Source organism: Pipistrellus kuhlii, unplaced genomic scaffold (assembly GCF_014108245.1).
Source record: "Pipistrellus kuhlii isolate mPipKuh1 unplaced genomic scaffold, mPipKuh1.p scaffold_m20_p_9, whole genome shotgun sequence".
NCBI lineage: Eukaryota > Metazoa > Chordata > Mammalia > Chiroptera > Vespertilionidae > Pipistrellus > Pipistrellus kuhlii.
The window spans coordinates 34,305,608-34,327,140 of record NW_023425595.1 but is presented as its reverse complement, the minus strand read 5'-3'; the positions used below and the strand labels follow the sequence as shown (position 1 = coordinate 34,327,140).

At 52.8% G+C, this 21,533-nt stretch overlaps 1 protein-coding gene and 1 pseudogene across 3 annotated transcripts in view; one reads left to right on the top strand and one right to left on the bottom strand.

Moving 5' to 3' along the window:
- The window catches only part of SLCO2B1 (solute carrier organic anion transporter family member 2B1), a 53,512-nt gene extending 43,627 nt beyond the window's left edge, over positions 1-9,885 (bottom strand). The window contains exon 1 of one of the 3 annotated variants that reach the window (XM_045577450.1): positions 9,419-9,885. In XM_045577450.1, the coding sequence (XP_045433406.1) occupies positions 9,419-9,434 (16 nt within the window). In that variant the 5' untranslated portion in view covers positions 9,435-9,885. The remainder of the gene's footprint in view (positions 1-9,418) is intronic. The other 2 variants (XM_036426878.2, XM_045577449.1) reach the window with 2 other exon arrangements.
- Positions 9,886-14,945: 5,060 nt separating this feature from the next.
- LOC118713726 lies at positions 14,946-16,519 on the top strand (annotated as a pseudogene).
- Positions 16,520-21,533: the final 5,014 nt, after the last annotated feature.

The window sequence follows — 21,533 nt, the reverse complement described above, 5'->3', positions numbered from 1 at the left end:
GAGCCTATTTCTTCATCTGCAGACTGAGGACACAACCTCTACTCCCAGGAGATAAGGCATCTGGGGCGCCTGGCTCAGGCCTGGGACACCGCAGGCCCCAGTGAGCACCACTGCCCTTCCCTTTTCTGGGAAACTTCAAGCCCTCAGGACCACGAGGCCCAACTGATCCCATTCCCTTCCGTGCACACCTGACTCCTCCAAGCTAACGCCATCTCTGGATCGTCTCTCCTTCTCATCCTGCCCCAGTCAGCCATAAGCCCTGAGCACTGGACCCCTTCCCTCCATGCACACGCACTGTCCTGGGAGGCAGCTGCCCAGGTTTGACTCCCCAGCTGCGATCCTGCCGCCGTGGCCTTGGACGAGGCGCCCCTTGCCTCTTCCTCCCAACGCAGGGACGATGATCCCCACTGCCCAGCGCAGACAGTGTCCACCAGGACACGTCCACCCCACATTCAGCTGCGACACTAAAAGCCTCAATGTCCATGTTAACTTGATTTTGATATCCCACTGTTTTTATTAGCATTTTTCCTTCTTACTCTTCCCTGACTGACCAGACCAAGCAAATGGGTTGATTGCTTATGACAGGAACTTCCTGAAAAACTTAATCTGCTTTTCAAGGGAAACCATCAACAGAGTGTGTACCTACAAATTCTTTGAATCTCTATCCCCAAGAGGCTTGCCTTGCTGTTTCCACCCACAAACCCTGTACTGTTGGGTCATGATTCTTACCCGGTCCTAGTCAGGATCCCTCACGCTCTATAGCAAGTGGCTCGGGTGGAGGACCTTGTCTTAAGAGCTTCCACAGTCGAGCAACACTGAGCTGGGCACTCACCCATCCTCCTGGCAATCCTTTCAGGTGGCTGCTGTGGCTCCATAATACAGATGAGGAAACTGAGGTACAGAGAGGGGAGGTGACTGATCCAGGGTCCCTGGGCTGGTAACTGGAAAAGCCTGGACTGGAACCCAGATCTATCTGACTCCAGCAAACACCAGATGGTGGCTATAACAATGGCTTTAGAACAAACACAAAAATAATCCCCATGGAGCCATTTCTTCTTCAGGCCTGGCTTCCCAAAATGTCAAAGGTGATTGCATGGGGACAGTCCGTCATTCTACCAGCTGATTCTTCTTCTTCTTTAAAATATATATATCAGAGAGGAAGGGATAGGGAGAGAGAGATAGAAACATCAATGATAAGAGAGAATCATTGATTGGCTGCCTTCTGCATGTCCCCTACTGGGGATTGAGCCCACCTGGGCTCAGTGCCCTTGCCTGAAATCAAACCTGGGACCCTTTAGTCTGCAGGCTGACGCTCTATCCACTGAGCCAAACTGGCTAGAGTTTACCAGCTGATTCTTCACCTAATCAGGGACTCAGTTAGTCAGTTCACTGGTCAGTCAACACCTTGATGGCCGCAGGCAGGGCTGAAGAGAGGTGTGGTGAGAGGGAAAGGTGCTCCCAGTCCGGGGGGCTTGAGGATGGTTGGAGCTTAAAACTCATAACCAAAGCCCAGATTTGAACTTTTAGGAGGGATCTGCTGGGAAATGCCTGAAGATGAAGGAGGAGGTCTTGGATCAAGCAGGAACAAGGCAATGATGCTTTCTCTCTAGAATGTTCCAGCCTGCCTCTCAGCAGAGAGAGCAACATCTAGGGTCACTTAGACCTGGTATGGCATTAGGCCAGCAATTCAACCTCTCCGAGCCTCTAAACTATAGCCATAGCTTTGCTTCTCAAGCCTGTGTGACGGTCACACAGGATAACGTCCTTGATCAACTCCAAGATGCTTCATGAACGTCAGTGTTGTCAGCTTTTGTCTGCAACTCACCAGGAAACCTATTTCCAGGCCTCAGAATAACCTAGTTTCCTTCCTGCGGGGGACTCAGCCCCAGCATTACTCTCTCACCTCCTTCTGATCTCTGAGCAAACCAACCCCTCTGGGTGCCCCCTCACACCCTATTCCCACCAGCTGCATTCTCTTCTCCTCCCTCCACACCCATCCCCACCAGCTGCATTCTAAGACTTTTTCTTTTCTTTTCTTTTTTTCCTAGTCATTTCCCTGTGCAAGAGAAGGAAAGGTCCCTCTCCTACACACGCCGCCACTCACACTTTGCCAGAACCATCAGGGGACCTGGCAGAGACAAAATATAAGGCAGAGGTTACAGCTGGGAGGGCCGGGCCCATGCGTAGCTGTGTGAGCTGTGGACCATGAGGCGGATGACACCCTGAGGAGTTGGGCCATGCCTCGTCCCGCCTGGGGTACGGCTGGCTCCTGGGCATCTTTGAAGGGCTTGCACAATGCTTGGCTTGTTGAGTGTTTTCAAACAAGTTAGTTTCCAGCATTTAAAAATCATAAAATTTCACACAAAACTCCAGATTTTTGTTTTCTTTTCTGGGAAGATCAGCAGATCTGGCAACAATGGGCCCACATTCCCAAATGGCAACACTCAGCTAGTCCAAGCTGCTGGGTCCACACGTGGCAATTTGTCCTGATGGAACCTCTTTGGGGGTGCCTGCCTGCTCTGCTTCCTGGACCCTCTTCACCTGCCTGTAGGATTCCCTGTCTGTGCCCCCACAATAGCACTGGGCCTGGGAAGTCCACCAGAGAGGAAGCCAGAGTCTGGTTAGCCCCTTTGCAGAGTGAGAAAACAGAGCCAACTAGGACCAGGACTTGCACAGAGTCACCATGGCAGGGACAGAGCTAGTCCCTGTTGGTTTAAGAGTGAGAATGAAATTCACTCCCCACACACTGACAGCTTCCCAAATCAGGCCACAGGGGACCCAGAGATAAGCAGACCCACTCTCTGTCCCTGAGGAACTTCCAGTGTGTGTGTGTGTGTGTGTGTGTGTGTGTGTGTGTGTGTGAGAGAGAGAGAGAGAGAGAGAGAGAGAGAGAGAGAGAGAGAGAGAGATGGGGCAGGGGTGGGGGAGGGGAGGAGTGTGGACAGACACCTAACACAGAATCACAATGACTTGTGCTCTAATGCGACACTAGGGGTTTTGAGACTATGGAAACACAGTGTAGAGGCCCTAGCCTAGATTGGAAGATTCTGGAAGGCTTCTTACAGGAAGAAACATCAGAGAGAAAGGCAGAAATATGAAAGTGCAAAGACTGTTCACAGAACAAAGAGTCTGGCAAGACTGGAATGTTGGGGTCAAGGTAGGGAGGTAAGGCTGGAGCAGTTGGAGGGGCCCGGCTGAAGGGCTGGGATTTGTTCTGAGCCCAGGGATGAGGTCTGATCAGGCTTCCTAGGAAGACCTCCATGTCTGTGGGGGAGAGTGGAGAAAGCAGACTGCGAACAGGAACCAAGGAGAAGGCAGGAGTGGGGTCTCGGGCAGGGCGTGATAATGGGACGGGGCCAGGAAGTAGCACATGGAGAGCTATCCGTGGAGGCACCTGTGGGGAGCAGGATGGGCGGGGCTTGGTGGGAAAGCAGCGGTGGGGAGTGCAAGAGGCCGAGGTGTCCTTGCTGCAGGGAAGAGGCACAGATTTGGGTCTGGGTGTGCCACCACTGAGGCCAGAACTGTAGGGTGGTGGTGAGGCCAGCCATAGACAAGGTGAGTTTGGGGTGGCCCCGGGGCGCCCGGGGGAGAGCCCAAGAGCAGGGGCTTCAGGAGGGCCCATGAGAGGATCTACCTTGACTCAGACCTCGGGAAGCCCGGGAGGCACCTGTGGGAAAAATGTAGCAGAAGCTGCAGGAGGTGAACTTGCCCAGGGAGCCTGAGGAGCCCCCACCGTGTGCTTCAACTGAGGAGAACACAGCGAAAGGAGGAACCATATTGGAACTCTGTTCAGGTGCCAAAGGTGGTGGTGATGGGAGAGAGGGGGAACGAAGGAAGGAGGTGTATTGTCACTAAGAAGCCAGGATGTTTTTGGAAAGTCCACCAGCTTCTAGCACTAACACACCCACAGCCCAAGCCTGCAATAAAAAAATAAAAAAAAATTCCCTGCACAGATATGGGCCAATCCATTCCTCATTTCGATGGCACAGTCCTCTCTCTGGAGGTGCTGGGGTGGAAAGAGGGAGCCTCATCATAGCCAGCGCCTGCCTTAAGCCCTCCCCACCGCCTAGATTCACTGGGTTCCCTCGGCCTGCTGGCCCGCCTGCCTCGCCCCTGTGGCCCAGGCCAGCTCTCTCTCCCTTCATAACCACCCCCTTTGGGGGGCAGGTCCCTCAGCTGTTCCTCTGGACTCATCACCCCCCTACATTCTTTCTGGCCCCTCTTCTCTGATTAGGCAACGATCAACCCCACTGAGCAGAGGCTGAAATGACCTGTGTCCTGAAGGACCACGTGAGTGAGGTTCCTGCTGAAACCCTCTCGGCCAAAGGCTTTGGGTTAAAACACTGGTGTTGCCACAACATGGCTGTGTGACCTTGAGCAGCCTTTTTGGCCTCTCGAAGCCTCGGTTTCCTTCCCTGGACGTGAGAGAAGTGTCTCACAGGAAAGTGCGCTGCCGGTTACACTGAAGTCGTCAACTACGGTCAGCCCCTCCTCCCTCCCACGTCATCTGCCGAAGCCTGAGAGCCGAAGCCCCGGCCTCTGGGAGGTCAAGGCCACTGGGAGCCATTCTGTCTCCTTCCCTCAGCCCTTGTAAACATCACTCTCTGGGCCCCACGAGGTGCTTGCCATTCCCCAAATTCATTGCGGTTTTTTCCACCCCTCGACATTTGCATAGGCTCTTACACATCCTGGAGTGTCTTCCTCCTCGACAAACCATTTCTCATCTCTCAAGGCCTGGCCCACCTAAAAATCACGATTGTTGATTTTGAGGTAAACTGAATGAGGGGGAAAACAGAGTGGGAGTGGTGGGGGGCTGTAAGGGAATTCCAGGTCCCCCCAGTGTGGCAGGGCTGGGCAGGGAGGGGGAAGACTTAAAGGCATAGACCTTGGCTGTCGTCTTTGGGAAATTCCTCCTAGCAGGACCCTTGGGTGGCCTGCTGAGAGGACAATAGCCGCTTGAGGTCCAGCTGTTGCAGGCCTCCCAGCTGTTGCTTCTTGAAGGAGATCCATGCAGGGTGGGGGAAGGAGCCAAGCACTTTCTGGTGGTTTCCAAGCCAGGTCAGGGACCCTGTGCTGGGACTTTCTGTTCCCGGTTCTGGCCCCAGCTACCCTTCTAGACCCAGGGTGACCCTGAACATGGAGATGAGGGCTTATGGGGAGGGTGCGCCCTGAGCCAGTGTCCTTAGGCCTAAAACTCAGAGCCTGAAGCTCAGAGATCAGTGTCATTGGCCCAGGCCTTGGGGCCTCTAACCACTACTTCCAGCTCCATCACTCCCTGTGCTTTACCCCCAGTGATCCCCGTTGTACTTCACCTCACTCCAGATCATGAATCTCCAGTCCTCAGTGGGCTTTTAAAACAGGTTGGAGGGAGGGAAGGCATGCCATGAGGGGAGGGAAAACATGAAGAGGGCGGAGGACAGCTTAGTACTGAGCCTTCCCCGGGATGACCTCTGCCCAGCCTGTGCTGAGTCCTGGGGCCTTAGGAATGAATCCAATGAGACCCCACCCCCAGGGAGCTGCCAGGCTGGTGAGTTAGGTGTTGTTCTTTGTAATGCCAAGCATTGGTGCTTAGGGCTCGGGGCTGCAGGCCATGAGGGGTGGTAGGAGCAGTTGGGGCCAAGTTTTCTTCCTTTCTACCGCTAGGGTGTGGCTGAGGCCCAGGCTGGCCTCCTACAGATAGCCAAGGCCCCTAACACGGAAGGGGAGACCAGACCCTGCCCTCAGCAGAGGCCTCTGCTTCTCGGCTCCCGCCAAAGATCCAAGACTGAGCTTCTCAGGATAGGAAGGGAGCGAGTGACCACCTTAGCCAACACTGTTCAGATGGGGAAAGTGAGTCCCAGAAAGGGACAGAGGCAGACTGGACATTGGATGCCTGGCACCCGACTGGGGGGTCCAAGCAAGCGCCCCATGTGGTTCACAGCTGCCCGACATCTGGCTCAGCGGGCAGGGCCCAGCCTGGGGGGAAATAACGCCTCCCCACATACGTACTGCCCGCTCCCCAGTCACTGGCACCCGGGGAACAGCTGGCTTTGTCTGGAGTCAGGGGGGAAGTGCCCAGCGTAGGTGGAGGCTCCCCAGCGTGGAGACTGTGGGAGGGCAGAGGAAGCCGCCTGGGCACGGACAGAGAGGAAAGGGCTTTGGCATCAGGGAAAGCTGGATTCTGGCCCCTACGCTGCCCCATGCTTGCAGGGCGACCTTGGGCGAGTCCCTTGCCCTCTCTGACCATCTGTTTCCTCTCCTATAAAAAAGGTGAGAGCATGACACCGCCTTCTCTGCGTTCTCGCAAAGGCAGTGCTGCAGAGCTGAGATGTGAACCTCGGGCTGCGGGTGTTTTCTCTGGCCCCAGCTCTCTGCCCTGGGTTGGCTCACATTTGAACCCAGAAGTGCTGGGGAAAAGCAGCAGAAACAACACAGGGAACAAAGGAGGGTGAAGCACAAAGAGAGGGTCACACAGCATGTGGGAGAGAGGCTGCCTCTAACGCTAGCGGAGAATCGGTCTGAAAGGCTTGCTGGGGGAGTGGGGTTTGGAGACACTGGGAAGTGGCAGATTTCACCAGAACGGGATGTGGGTGGAGGGCGGGGCTTCCAGGTGAAGGTAAAGCTGAGCAAAGGCGTAGAGCAGGGGACAGTGGCTTTTCCGAATCACAAAATGGGACTGGCACCAGAACCGGTTTGGCTCAGTGGATAGAGTGTAGGCCTGTGGACTGAAAGGTCCCGGGTTCGATTCCGGTCAAGGGCATGTACCTTGGTTGCGGGTACATCCCCAGTAGCGGGTGTGCAGGAGGCAGCTGATTGATGATTCTTTCTCATCGATGTTTCTAACTCTCTATCCCTCTCTCTTCCTCTCTGTAAAAACCTCAATAAAATATATATATATTTTTAAAAATGGGGCTGGCTTTAGCTCAGGGGTGAGGGACGGCCTGCCCTTTGGGCCGCACAATCACCCGCCAAGGCATCAGGGTTGAGTCAATTAAATGTTTGACCACGTACACAGCAGGCTAATTTTTAAGTTGATAATTTTGTATGGCCGGCAGATGATGTTATAATTACCCACATGGTCCTTGTAGAAAAAAGGTCCCTCATTCCTGCCTCAGCTCCTGTCCTCCAACCCCTCCCCCACAGACACAGAAGCTCTCCCTGTGGCCTGAGGGCACGTGGTGAGCTGCCGATGGGTCCCTGCTGAGAGCCATGTCTGACCACGGCTCCTCTCTGCCTCTGGCTGGGACCGCTGGTCCCTCCCCCTCCAGCGACCTGGGACTAGGTCTCTTTTCAGGCTGCGGGCTCTGGACCTGCCCCACCTGCATCCCCATGTCCCTCAGGATGCTTTCGGACCGGAAAGAGAGCCTGGGGAAGCGGCCACAGCTCGGGTTGGGACTTAGGGAGATGGGCCAGGTGTGCCTTCTAGTGGCAGAGCAGGCAGATGCTGGGGCCGGCTTCCTGCTTCATGGCTGTAGGTGTTGGTGGTGGTGGGGTGTGTGTGTGTGTGTGTGTGTGTGTGTGTGTGTGTGAATTGGGGGGCAGCTAGAGAATATTCCAGAATGGAGCCTAGCAGGGCTCAGAATAACAGTCAGGGTAGGGCGGGGCTGGGGAGCTGGTGCAGTAATGAACCAAGTCTCTAGGTTAGTTCCTTCCCATGCCCATAGGATCACCCACTCTCCCGTCCCATAGCTCCCAAGGTCGATGGGGAAACTGGTTTGTCAGTGGCCCATCTCCAAACCTCATCGTCATCTCTCCCGTGAGGCCCCCAGAGGAAGTGTCCGTCCCCACCCTTCCTGCCAGGCCACGGTCCCCACACCGTGGCTGTGACAGAGCCCAGTCTGCCTGCCGGGCCTGCTCAGGCTCCATCAGTCCCGCAAAGCCCTCACGGCCGCACTCCAGGGAGCAAGCCCGGCCTTGCCTGAATCGGCATGAGGCCAACACGGTGAGGAGGGACAGGCAGCTGGAGGGATGCCAGCGGTGATCGCTGCAGGGTCCAGCGCAGAGAGCCACCCTGTCCGAAGATCAAAGATTACTTGTTTCTTCCACTTTCCTCCCCAGGCCTACGAAAAGTTCAGCACTAAGTTCAGAACCACCGCCCTCTCCGCAGGGCACTTCAGTCACTCCCAGGCCTGGCTTCTCCGGGCTTCAAGACATTTCTTTCCCCTCCAGCCTCCTCCCCACCTGGCAGCCAATGCACACAGTCTCTTCTCTGCTGGTTTTCCTGTGGCTCTGTCTGCAGATCTGTAGGTCTGTCCTGAATCTGTCTCCTTCTGGTCCTCTCTCCTAGTCTCTCCTACAGCCCTCTCTCGGGGGCTGGTCTCTGCATGCTTCTGGGTCCCTGGGCACGCTCCCGCGGACACCTGCTAAGCTTTGTCTTCTCTCTCTGTGTCTGTCCCGGCCTTTGTCTGACTCTGCATATCTCTGGACTTGTTCTGCCTCTGATTGCACTGTGTCTCTACCTCTCTTTTTTCCAGCGGTGTTTGTCTCTCTCTTTGGCTGCTTCAGAGAGGGGAAACGGGGCTTGGTGAAGGAATCGGAGGGGCAGGTTGCCTTTCTATTGCCCTGTTGGTTGTGTGGGCGAAAGGGGCCACACGCTAACCTGACAGGCTCATGGCCATCTGGCAAACTCAGAGACCTAAAGTAATCACGAAGGATGGTCTGAAATTAAATTTTAACTAAAAGCCGTTATGGTGGGTAGTCCTAGGGCCTTTACCCTAACTGGGCGTATTTGCATCTATGGTAACATATCCTTGAAATGTCAGGGTAACATGTAACTTCCCTTTTTCCGGACCCCTTGGAGCACCATCTAATGTGCCTGAGCACCAGGATACCACAAATTCCTTCATTGTTATTACTTTCGTTGTTGACTGTGAACTATCCTGCACCCACCCAAGTATGTGTCCAGCATTTTACTTTTTATCCAATCCCAAAGGCTTCCCCACTTTGCTTTCTCCCAGCTCTCTCAGTCACCGGTGGATTTCATATAACCCACCTATGTCCCCCTCCTTTGATAGCAATGGATAAAAATAGATGAAAAAACTGCCATTCTCTGGAGCACTATCCCAGTCCCTTGAGACACTGCTTCCTGGCCATTGTCGACAGTTTGGCTCAAATAAACTCACAACAATTCTTTACGGGTTTGAATGTTTTTACGCCAACAGTCGCTCGGTCTCATAAGGTCTCTTACATCCAGCTGAGTAAACAGCGTCCCTTCCTGCCCCTCCCGCAATTCACTCATTTATTCCACACACTCTCACAGGTGCCGGGTAAGGAACCGTGAGGTCCCCTCCTCCTCCCCCCCCCCCCCCCCCCCCCCCCCCCCCGCCCCACCTCACCCCAACACACCCATTTTGGCTCAACAGTTGCACCCACCCCCCAATTGAGAATGCGGCCCCCATATTCCCTCTCGATACCCCTTTCTTCCTCTGTCCGGACTTACCTATCCTGGGTCCCATGACGGTGTGGGGTGCAGTGAGGTCCAGCCCCTGTTTCAGCCCCCGGACCGGAGCGCAGCAGGAGAGAGGGAGTGAGCTCTTATCAGGGACTCCCAGAGGCGAGGCTCAAGCCACAGCAGGCACGCACTACTGTGGGGCCTCCAGGCGCTGGCCGGTGCTTCTTCGATCACAAGGCAGCAGCTGCCTTTTCCAGGTGTGGGCAGGGAAGTCCTGCTCAAACTTGACCCCACTCTGCAAGTGCCTCTCTGCCTTGCTCACTTGTTTCTTCTGTCTCTCTCTCTCTCTGCAACCTGGCTTACAAACTCACAATCTCTGTGTCTCTCTCTCTGAATTCCTCTGATCTCTGCCTGGGGCAGCCCGGGGCCAGTTGTGAAGGAGGCTGGGTTTGTTTAGATCCAGCCCCGCTGATGGGAGGAGGCTGCCGACAGCCTGCTTCTCCCCAGCCTCTGGCCTCAGCATTTCCCTCGGATATTTTTCTTCCTCTGTTAGCAGTGGAGAGGTGGGGCCAATGGGAGTGTCCCCAAGCCCTGGGGTCATTCAGTCCCGACTCTTCTCACTGTGCTCCCTGGTCCACTAAGCTCTTGTCCCCCTCGCTGAGCTTCTGTCACTGTTCCTGAGCCCGTTTCCCCACTGTCCCCCTTCACCGAACCCCTGTCCTCCTCAGGCTCTGGTTCCCTCTCACTGAACCCCCATCTCCTCCGAGGATTTGGAGCAAGGAGGGACTCTGTCCACTGGGAATCGCAATGGCCAGCCCACTTGGTAGGGACTCAGAGTAGCAGCTCCATAAAGCATGGCCCTCTTGATGGGGGAGGGTGTCAGAGGGGAAGAAAAGCAGGAGGACAACTGTGTATGAGATTGGTGGAGGTGCAACTTTCCTGATTCCAAATGGAAGGGTCATGGTTGAGAGAAGAAAGGTTCCTTTAGACTTTCTGGAAGCCCAGTTGCCCCTAGCTTGGCTCTGGGGGATGAAGAAATTACACATAGGGATTGGTCTGGGTGTGTCCTGGGGTTGCTGTAGGCAGTCAGGCAGACATGGGCAGAGCCAGGACGTTGGGCCAGGGACAGAAGGTCACCAGGATGGGAAGCTCCAGGTGTCTGACAACAGACAATCGATTGTAGGGGGGCCTCCCCTGCCTACACCCCAGGGTGGCCATTCCTCCCCCAGCACATCTCTGGTCATGAGGTTCAGACCCCCTGATCTTTCATCCCTGGAGATGACAACTGTGCCTCAGTTGTATTTCAGCTTCAGGCCCGGAAAACCAATAGAACCAGACCAGTGACTCTAGGGCTGTTCTCAGGACCAGCTATGCTGAATAATGACCCCCTCCCCGGTGCTGAGCCATCAGTCAGTGGAGACCACAACCCTGAAAGGACACACCTGGAAAACTACTGAATATTCTATTAGCATGGCGGGCGGATCACGAGAATTCTTGCTTCCTAGTACACAGTGTTTTACAAAGTGTCATACTTTAAAAAGATATTAACCTGTAAGAACATGTAATAAATAACTTCAAAATGCAGTGGGGATGTAATTTTAAAGCGTGCCTTTAACGTTTATGTAAAACGTGTTTTGTACTCGCTCAGTAGAAACTTATCTGGCCACTGGGTAAAGCTAGCAATAAAATCACTGGTCCGCAATGTGCTAAGATCTTCCCCTGGGACCTGCCCTAAACACTCCACCTTTAAACCCTCAGGAAGGAGGACCCAGCGTGCTCTCCCTCCAGGGAATAGCCTTGAGCCTTTTCCTCCCCTTTCCCCGCCCCCTCCTCGCCCCCTCCCCAGGCGAGTTACCAACAGCTTCCCCGCTCCAAGGCCCTTCTTTTACCTTCAGAATGAGCTTGTTTGCTAAGCTCATTTCTTCTAGCCATTACTTTTTCTACCTCTGTGATTTACCCAGTAGGTGTTCTCTTACAGTTTGGGTCTGGACTTTGAATTCTTTCCTAGCCCCAAACCAAGTAATGAGGTTGCTGAACCCCGTTTAGTCTGAGCCCCACCGGTCAGACACGTGGTCCATTCCCTCCTACCACAGGACTGACTTGCCTGATAAAGTTCACCTCAATGCATAGCACCCCCCGAGGCATGGAAGACACAGGCACAATCTTCATTGACCACCTCAGCCTCCCCATGCTGACACATCCTGGTCCAAGAATAATCCCGAACTCACCTGTGGACTAGGAGCAAGGGTCATGTACCCAGGAGCCTCTGGGAGTTAGGCTCACAAGCCCTTGAATGGCTCTTGGCTCATCCTGCATTGAGGCCCCACTGTGGGCAGCCCAGGCTGAGGTCTGACCAACAACGTGTTTGCACTCCGGCCCTGCCACCGGCCAGTGTGGTGTTTGCTGAGCCCTTTGCACTCTATGAAGCCCCACGGTATGTGCGGATTGCAACACCATTTGCGAATCCCCCACTTTGCAAACATGATGCCTTTTTTGAGTCTGGTGCTGTTGGCAGAGCCTGACACGGTTTGCAGCGTCCAGGCCCCATGACGTTCGCACAGTCCCGTGTCCTCGTGCCGAGCCTGACGCTGTTCATCAAACCTCAGGGAGTTTGCAGAACGAGCCCTTCCCCTCTCTGCATCAACCCACGTAGGAAAATATTTTTGTTTTTGTTGTTGTTGTTGGTTTGTTTACTTTTTTGCAAACCAGGCAAAATAGGAGACTTCATTTTCTAGAACTCGCTAAGCTTGGGTACAAGGGAAGAATCCTGGGCTCCAGGCTCAAGACCTCAATTCCGGTCCCAGCTCTGTCACTGCCTTGCCGTGGCACTTGGAGCAAGTCCTTTCCCCTCTTTGAGTCTCCGTCTTCGCATCTGTTTAATGGAGATTGTGAGGTCAAGATGCCGACCTTCTGAACTGTTATGAGAATCGCTGTGAGGATGCCCAGAAGATTGGCGGGGGTGGGGGGTTGGGCAGGAGGAACAGTGCCCAGAGGCTTCTTCCTGAAAAGGGTCCAAACTGCCCGCTCAGCACCCTTGCTCCCACTTCCCCCTGGCCTGGCAGCCAGGGACCGGATATCTATAAATGAGCGCTTGTCTGAGCAGACAAGTGAAAGCTTCAGCCAGAGCCACAGCCTTCCCCACCCCCAGGTGCTGCCTGGAGGTCAGACCCCAAGCTGTGCAGACCTGCCCCCATGCATGGCTCTTTAAATCCGTCCAAGGAAGGAGAAGTCATAGTTAATTCCACTCATGAGGACTCTGACACTCAGCGACACTGGCTACTTGCCCAGGGGTACATGTCAGGTGTACGGACAGCAGAGGTTGGGATCTGAGGCCAGGACAGCGAAGAGGGATGCATGGCACTAAGGAGGTCAGAGCTGGAAGGAACGTCAAGTTCATTCCATTCCACACTTCCCTTTTTGAGATTGGGAGACTGAAAGCCAAAGAGAGGCTGGCTCTGCTGTATGTGTCAGGACCGTCTGTCCTCATGTTTCAATTTCTCTCTGTGGTGGATGAGAAACAGACCCCATCCTGCCAACAGTTCAAGACTTCCCCATCTTCATTGGCTCGCCTCTTGGGTCAGAACCCAGGAAATTTCCCAACCCTGTAAGGAGGAGCTCAGGTTGGCAGGCAGATGGGCATCTGGCCTGGCTCCACGGCCCCACCACCTTGGCTCGGCACAGCCAGCCCTGCACCTCCGAAACCCCTCTGGGAGGTTCCTCCTCAGGAAGCCCTTTTGCCCAACCGCCTCCACCTCCCACCAGCCTCTCCCTCCAGTCTAGAGAGAATGCATGCCATGCTAGAAGCTCTGTACCCCTCCCTGAACCTGTGCCCCAGAAAGAACATGAGCTTTTCCGTCAGATAGTTCAATCCTAACCAGTAAAAAGATCCGAAACTCAGTCTCCCCATCTGTAAAATGGAGGTGACAGGAGACCTCCTGGCAGAACTGCACTAAATTCTATCATCTTGCCCTATCGTCCCCGGGGCACGTGCATAGCTTCTCTCTCCAGGAGAGAGTAAGCTCTCCCGCGGCCTCACTGGGGAACCCGGGGCTGGTTACTTGCCCTCTCTGATGCTCAGTGCCCTTGTCTGTGAAATGCTTCCCATGGCCGCTATGAGGCTCAGATGAGCTGATGGATGGGTTAGTCCTTGCTAAGTTCTGGAGAGCCGAGCAAACGCAAGCCATTATTCATACAGAGATGCTGGCAATGGCAGCGACTTATAATTCTGGAAGCGGAGGAAAGGGAGACGTAAATCAGGGATGTGCCAGGTGGGTCTGACCTCACTGACAATCCCATGAAAATAAGTCATAGGAAAAGGCCTCCTGAGGTGGGAGGGAGCTCCAGGGCCAGTTTGGGTTCAGCAGGCAGGCTGGGTGTTAGCAGGCCATTGTTAGCTGCTATTGTTCTGTGGGTGCTACAGGGTGGCCCCTCTCAGAGGTCAGGACTCGGCATTGGCTGGCCTGTGGCCCCAGCCCCGGCTCTGCCACCAGCACATTGGCATTGGTCAGGTTCCACTTCCTGCCTGGTCCTCAGTTTGCTTATTATATAATGAGTGTGTGTGAGAGGGGGTGGGGGGAAGTGGTAAGAGGAAAGGTCTCATTGTGCTCCATCCCTGCCTTTTGGGAGGGACTGGGGGAGGCTGGCATTTGTAAAGTGCCACGTTCGGGATGTGAGGGATTACAGTAATTAATAATTAAGCTCCTGGAAGAGAGGGCATGGGGGCGGGGATGCTGGGAGAGAAGACCAGGAGCAAGCATATGCCCCTGGCTGGAGGCAGTTTGGAGCAAGAGCCCCAACTTCCTGAAGACTTTGCAACACTGCCCCCTGGGGGCCACAGAAGAGATTTGTGCTCGGGCTTTTTCTGTAAGATGACAAATCAGGGAAAGGGGCTGGGAGGATTACTGGCAGGGATAGGCCAGAAGCAGCCCGGGAAGAGCAACCACCGCCCGCTCCTCACTCTCCCTCCCCTCCACACAGTCTATTCCTCTTCACACGTCTCTCAAACCGGCCCACTTCCTCCCACCACCAGCAGCTCTGGCTGGGCCACACCCCAGCCTCCTCTTCACCTCTGGCCTTACCTTCCAGCCCATCTTCTTGGGAATCAGAAGAAGCTTTCCAGCCATTGAAACTAACCATACCCATCCTCCCTGCTTACAATCCTGTTCCTGCCCCTGACCCCAGCCCTCGGGATAAATCCATGGTTCTAAGCCTGCTCTAGAGGGCCCTTGTTTCTCTGTCACTGTCATCTGCAAGTTCAGTGTCTTCACTTGCAAGCGAGATGAAATAGTGGGTGGTCAAGACCATGAGGGTGTAACTCCTGGCTTCTCCACTTGGGAGCTATGCTACTTAATTTTCTGTAGGTATTTTTGTTGTGCTAAATGCCCATAATATCAATTTTACCATTTTAACCATTTTAAGAATACAGTTCAGTGGCATCAAGTGCATTCACATTGTTTGCAAACATCACCACCATCCCTCTCCAGAAATTCTTCGTCTTCCCAAACTGAAACTCCATATCCATGTGTTACTTCACTCTTTATGCCTCTGTTTTCTCACCTGTAGAATGGGGCTAAAAATGGACATGCTTGGCACAGTGCCTGGTAGGTAGGTTGATGCTCAACAATTAGTATTGTACTTTTTTCTATCTTTAACAGGCAAAATAGACTTTATTTTTTTTACTTTTTTATTGAATTTATATAGAATTATATAGGTTCCAGTTGTACACATCTATAATACATTACCTATATATCGTATTGTATGTTTATCGCCCCAAGCCAAGTCTCCTTCCATCACCATTTACCCCCGATACTGTCTTTTACCTACCCCACCCCTTTCCCTCTGGTCACCACCATACTGTGGTCTGTGGCTATGAGTTGTTGTTTGTTTGTTTTTGCTTAATCCCTTCACCCTTTTCACCCAGGAAACTGCTCTGGAAAGGAAGTGAAGCAGCTCGCATGGGTTATCTAAAGAAATCCAAAGGCCAGTCCCGCCCTTCACTGGGATGCCAAGACCACCAAGCAGACCCTCGCTGTCCTTGCTGTCTCGGCTGGTGCTTCCCCCTCTCTGAAGAACACAGCCGTCCTCTGCCCAGGGTATTTCAGGCAACCAGGATCTTTCAACTGGACACCACGTCTTGCCCCTGTGCCACCTCTTCCTAAGTATGGGGGAAAGGCTTGTCATGGGCTGACCCCTGAGGAATTCTTCCAGTTCCTTTATCCTAAAACCAGTGTGCCAGGACCCTGTGTGCTCAGAACAGGGCTGAGCCTATGTTTTCTGTTCAAAGCAATACATGTGATTATTCCAGACACCAACTCGGCCGTATCAACAATAGGGTTGATTATGTGATTTAAAAATATGGTACCTCAATTGAGGAATCTACTGATGAGCAAAAAACACCCAACTGCTGTAGACGATGCAAAACAGGCTTCGATCAAAAACATCCAGGATGTGCCCTAACTGGTTTGGATCAGTGGATAGAGCATCAGCCTGCAGACTCAAGGGTCCCAGGTTTGAGTACAGTCAAGGGCATGTACCCTGGTTGCAGGCCCATACCCAGTAGGGGGTGTGCAGAAGGCAGCTGATTGATGTTTCTCTCTCATTGATGTTTCTAACTCTCAACCCATCTCCCTTCCTCTCTGTAAGAAAATCAGTAAGATACATTTTTTTAAAAAAACATCCAGGATGCAATTGATCTGGAGAAGTGACAGCAGGCAGGGTTCAAAAGCACCATCACCTTTCTCATGTCCAGAGGACTAACAGCGCTATGGCCTGGAAAGGTTACTTACTGGGAACGGCTGCATAGTGTGTACAAGGAGGCGAAGAATAACCGGGACCATCACATCTCTGTGCACAACACGATGCGTCGAAAGGAACAAGAGCAGGTGGCACGATGGGTGGAGAAACACGTGGTGCCGAGCTCCTCAGCACAGCAGGAAAAGGGGCGGCTGCCAAGGGCACTGCAGGTCTGAGGCTGCTGGCACAGCAGGCTCAGGGCAGCCAGTTCTGTAAACGCATCTATCCCAACGGAGACCGCGAGGAGCAGTAGCTAAATGGAAACCAGGCCGTGTGACAAAATCTGTATCGCCGTTCTGCTGGAGTTACAGTTTACCCCACATAAAAACAAAACGCTGGAGTTTCATAGGCTCTCCACTCCAATAATGACAGGCTATGTTCCTTGTGATTCAGCCCCTATCCCAGGGGTCGGTCAACTCATTAGTCAACAGAGCAGCAAACCTCGGCTTGGGAGCCACATGTGGCTCTCGAGCTGCAGTTTGCTGGACCACTGATCTATTATAGTGAGAGAATTACAACAATCTACTGGCCAGTGAACAAAAGAGATCCACAGGCCGTTACTGCCCGATTCATTTCTGTGACTGGGGGTTTAGGACAGCTGCTGGGGCCGCCTGCCGCCTGCTTCATCCAGCAAGATGTCGCTTCCTCTCCTGGTGGGGCTGGGAGCCTGAGACGGGGAAGGTAGGAAGCAGAGTGCGTGCAGGCAGCTGCTTCTCAGCCAGGCTGGCCCTCCGCAGGTACTCCAGGGAGAAGTACTGGGCAGGGAGAATTCTGCCTGGCATCGGGCCCAGGCTGGGCTGGTGCAAGACCCCCAGCTTGCCTCTGTTCTAACCCTTTCCGGAGTGGCTGGAACAAGCGAACTTGTTTTCATCGGTGTTGGTAGTTGGGACATTGTCAGCTTGCATTTTGCTTAATTCTCTCCTTCTTATGTTCCACCCCAAACACTACTCCCTCCACTCCACACACACTGTGCCTAGATTTGTTCACTCCAACTGTTCCTGGCACTCATGTCTATAATCTTCTCACCACCGGAGTGGTTCTGTCCTTGTTTAAATGCTTTTAAATTTTTCCTTTGGATGGAAGATAGATCTGTCTATCTAGGGGAGGGGAGAGCCCAGGCCTGAGGTGTCCCACACGGAGCAGGCAAGGACAGGAGTGGATCTCTCAGGCACACAGGCTTCCTGGTGGTGGTGTTACCAGACAGGGACTGGGCTTGGAGTGGGCCTGCCTTGGCTGGCCTGTAGTGTGTGGGTTCTTCCCTTTGTGCAGGAAAAAGTTCACCGCACGAGTCCAGGTGATTTTGAGAGAACGTTTATTAAAACTGGGGGCAGTGAAACAAAAAGGGCTGAGGATAGAAGCTGCAGGAGAGAGCCCAGGCGGGGCTGCTCTGGCTCTCTGGAGATGCTAGAGTAAAGAAGTGAGCCACACTGGGCTGCGTGAGTTCACTGAAAAGTGAAAGTCAAAGAGCAGAAGTGAGGCAAGGCGGGGCTGCTTTTGGCTCACTGGAAAGTCAGAGAAAAGGGGCCTTGGAGACAGGGTCAGAGGGTAAGCTCAGGATGAGCTGCTGCTGCTCATTCCTACTCTGGTTGAAAGTCTGGTGGGAATCCTTAGAGTTTAGGAAAGGAAAGCAAAAAATTCATGCCCAAGAAAAGGCGTGGGTGTGCTCCAGAGAGAGCCTGTGCTGGGTGCTTTGTCTTGAGGCTTTTATCTCTCTTCTGAAGGGCATCCTACGGAAGGTCTCCAGGGAGGGTGATAACGGAATATATATTAGTTTTTCAGGTGTGTCCTTCAATATGTCGATTCATCAAAATGAGTGTATAGAGGAGTCAGGGTCATTCTCTGGTTAGTTTTATCTTTTTTGGTTTTTTTTCCTGGTTTTATCTTTACAGAATGTCATTGGAGAGGGATGGGAGGAGACGGGTCTGCCCCTGCATGGTCTGAGATGTGAGAATCATTGCTACTAAGTGTCCTTGGTCAGGAAAGGCAGCCCTTGTGATTCACTAGCTGACTGTAAATTACTTAAGTCAATGGGCTTTATTGAATTATTATGTCTCAATTTCCCTCATTCCATTTTAGAAAGAATTTTCCTAGCTTCTTACTGTCCTGCCTCGCTGTCAGAATCAGAGCTGGGCCCAGACAGGGAGCCTAGAGGGCCACAGAATCTCCTCCAAGAGGCTTTAAGTTGGCTACTCCTGCCTCTTCAGCTAAAAAACACCAACCATCTTCCAGAAATGACCACAAGAGAAGGCACGTCAGCATAAGCAAACCAATGCAGTCTTTGGAGTCACGCAGGCTTGAGCTGTGCCAACTGTGTGGCGTTGGGCAGTTAGTTCCCTTTTCTAAGCCTCAGTTTCAACTATAAAATGGATACAATATTAGGGCCAACACTCATATGTGCCAAGCACTGTTCTAAGTATTTTACTTGCATTAACTCAGTTAACAGTTCCCAAGTGCTCATTATAACCCCCGGTTTACAGATCCGGAAGCTGAGGCACACAGAGCTTAGGAGACATTTTTGAGATGTTTGGCTGTGAAGAGAAGTGAATGGTTGTGGGGCAATGAAGGGTGAGGGAAGATTTTGTTGTATTTTTAAATCAGAGATAGTTGAGCAGATTTCCCACCATTTGTTGATGGGAATCAGCCAGTGGAAGGAATGGAAGAGGAAGGGATGGTGAACAGAGAAGAAGAGAAGCTTCTGAGCCCAGAATCTAGACTTCTCACGATCTAGTGAGAGAGAAGAAGGTAAGGAAGGGGATGGGGGCAATAAAGACAAGTTTGCAGGTCTAGGGGCCCAGGTTGAGGAGAAGTCTCACTTAAGACAGAGTGGTGGGAAGATTTTGTGAAGATGCTGAGATTGTAGGAGAGTTTGTTCTCCTCCTAACGAGAGACCGTATGGTAAATACATACTCAGATCTTGGTACCAGACTGATATAGGTAGCTCTTAAAGATTCTGTTTCATCTTTTGTAAAATGGGTTTGTTCATTGAATAAGTTTCTATTGAGAGCAAGCTCTGTGCTAGTGTGGTGCAGGTTGAAAAAAAAGGGAAGGAAATAAGCAGGTGTCATTAGCATTGCCCACTGAAATTGGACCAACCCTGCTCTCTATCCTGGGACCATGGAAGGTCCATAGCATTCACAGTCCAGGTCTCACCCTCCTCAGAGAATGGGGAGGTCCAGAAATGTCTCCAGGAGGTAACCCGTGTATTTCAGGAACATTTCTGAGCTCAAAACAGAAAACAACTCTGAAGGTCCCACCAGAGTGGAGGCCAGCTCCCTGCCCTGCGAAGTCATCGGTGACACTCTGTCTCTCTCCGTCTCACCAGCATTGCTCCTCACCCTCAGTCAATATCGCTGCATCTCTCCTGACATCCAATCCAGAACACTGAGCATCATCTTGGACGCTTCCATATGCAGTTGTCAAATTCTGACTACTTTGCCTCAAACACTTCTCTAAGCCTTGATAGTTAAGAGATATAGGCCTTGGGAAGAGATAAGATTCTAACAGTGACTCACTGTGGTCCCAGAGGAGGGACCAAAGCAGGCTTGGTTACGTAACCTCTTTGAGCTTCCTTCATCTATAAGGCAAGAGTAATAAAAACCACCGCTCAAATAGACTCTCGTGGAATATGTGAGCACCTGGACACAGTCGTTAGCATAAGCAAGCACTCAGTAAAGGGCAGCGGCTTCTGTTATCGGAGTCATGATTACTTCTCCCTGTTCCTCGCCTTGCTATCCAGCTCTCTTCCAGGGTTGCCTATTTCTAGAATCCTCTCCCACTCACATTTTTTTTTTTTTTTACATTTGTCTGGCTAGTTGGTTCAGAGCTAGCAAATCTGAGACCAGATCCCGCCCTGTCCTTGGCTTGCTGTGACATGGGCCATTCCTTTCACATTGGAGCCTCGGTTTCCTCATCTGTCACATGGGGATACCTGGATTGCTGCTCAGCAGGCGGGAAAGGCTTCAGAGACCACAGAGGTCTGTGCCCCTGGGAGGACTGTTCATCTTGTTGTTCTAATATCAGCAAAGCCCAGGAGTAGCTGCTAACCAGTCACTAGGGAATCCCCCGAAAAACATCACTCAGGGCCAAGGAGAAGGGGATGTCAATGGGCAGGGGCCCCTGCAGGCTAAGGATGGGCAAGGCCTAGGGTTCAATGAGACCTGGCTCAGCCCCACTCTGGTCCTCCCATTGAGGCTGCATTGGCTTGGGGAGAGGAGGGAGCAGCTGGAGTGGCCTGGGTTGCAGGTGAGCTGGGCCACCTGTAGAGATCTCGGGTAGCAAAGCTACCGAGGAAGTGCCCAGAGCTGGTCAGAGCCCAAGGAGGGACTAGGTTCTGGGAGAGCAAGGTTTAGGGGGGGCAGCTAAGGACCCTCACACCACCATGAGAGGAGCTCTAGGAGAAGGGAGATGGGCTGAAATATTTCTGCCCCAATTATAGCATTCTGGCTGGCTGGCTCTGCTGCTGTCTTGCAAACTGGGATGTCGGCCAGGTCATGGCCCCTCTCTGGGCCTCCCTTACCCTGTCAGCAACGGCAAACAAGCAGGACCAGAAGCTGTCCATAAAGCCAAGCATTGCCTCGCTGCAGGGATGCAAGAGAGGAAGGCCTGGATCCTCAGGCCAGCCTGCTCCGGTCTCTGCCTGTGGAAACACTGAGAAGCAAGGTTCCCCCTGCAACTCCACTTATATAGGGGAGGGGTCAGAGCGAACCCCCAGGCAGGTGAGGGAAACACTCAGAATGATCTGTGCTGCCAGACCGGGCTGCTTCAGCGCCTCTCCCACGGTGGCCCTCGGGAGCCCTGGGCAGGAGCCAGCAACTCCCTGTGTGACCTTGAGCAGGTCACTCCCTTCTCCAAGCTCTTTGTATTTGAAAAATAAGGGGGATGGGGATTGGACGACACTGCCTGCACTTTAAGGACAATTCTGGCTCTGACACTGTGATTGCCCAGCAAAACCTGCACCACCAGCTTCCTGGGCCTGGGGGTGGAGGGAACGGAACAGCCTCTCAAGGAAATGCTGTTTGTGTCAACTTAGATGCTAAAAGAAAAGAAAAAAATCCCTTCCGTCTAGTCCATTATGGGGGAAAGTTCAGTTTAACCCAGATTCATCCATTCATTCTTTCATCGATTTACTTACAAAGATTTGCCGAGGGTCTATTGTGAGCTGGGTTTCCCCGGCCGCTGGTGTGCAGCATTGCTGCTTGGGACCTGGGGCCTGGCGGCCATGACCATTCTCCATGACCACAGACATGCCCAGTCCATCTCTTCTTTAGGTCATTTGTTGAAAAGGGCTTTTTTCGTTTCTTTTCTTTTCTTTCCCCATAGAGAAACTTCGTTTAGTAATCAGTCCATCTGAAATGTTTGAAAATGCCCTCAG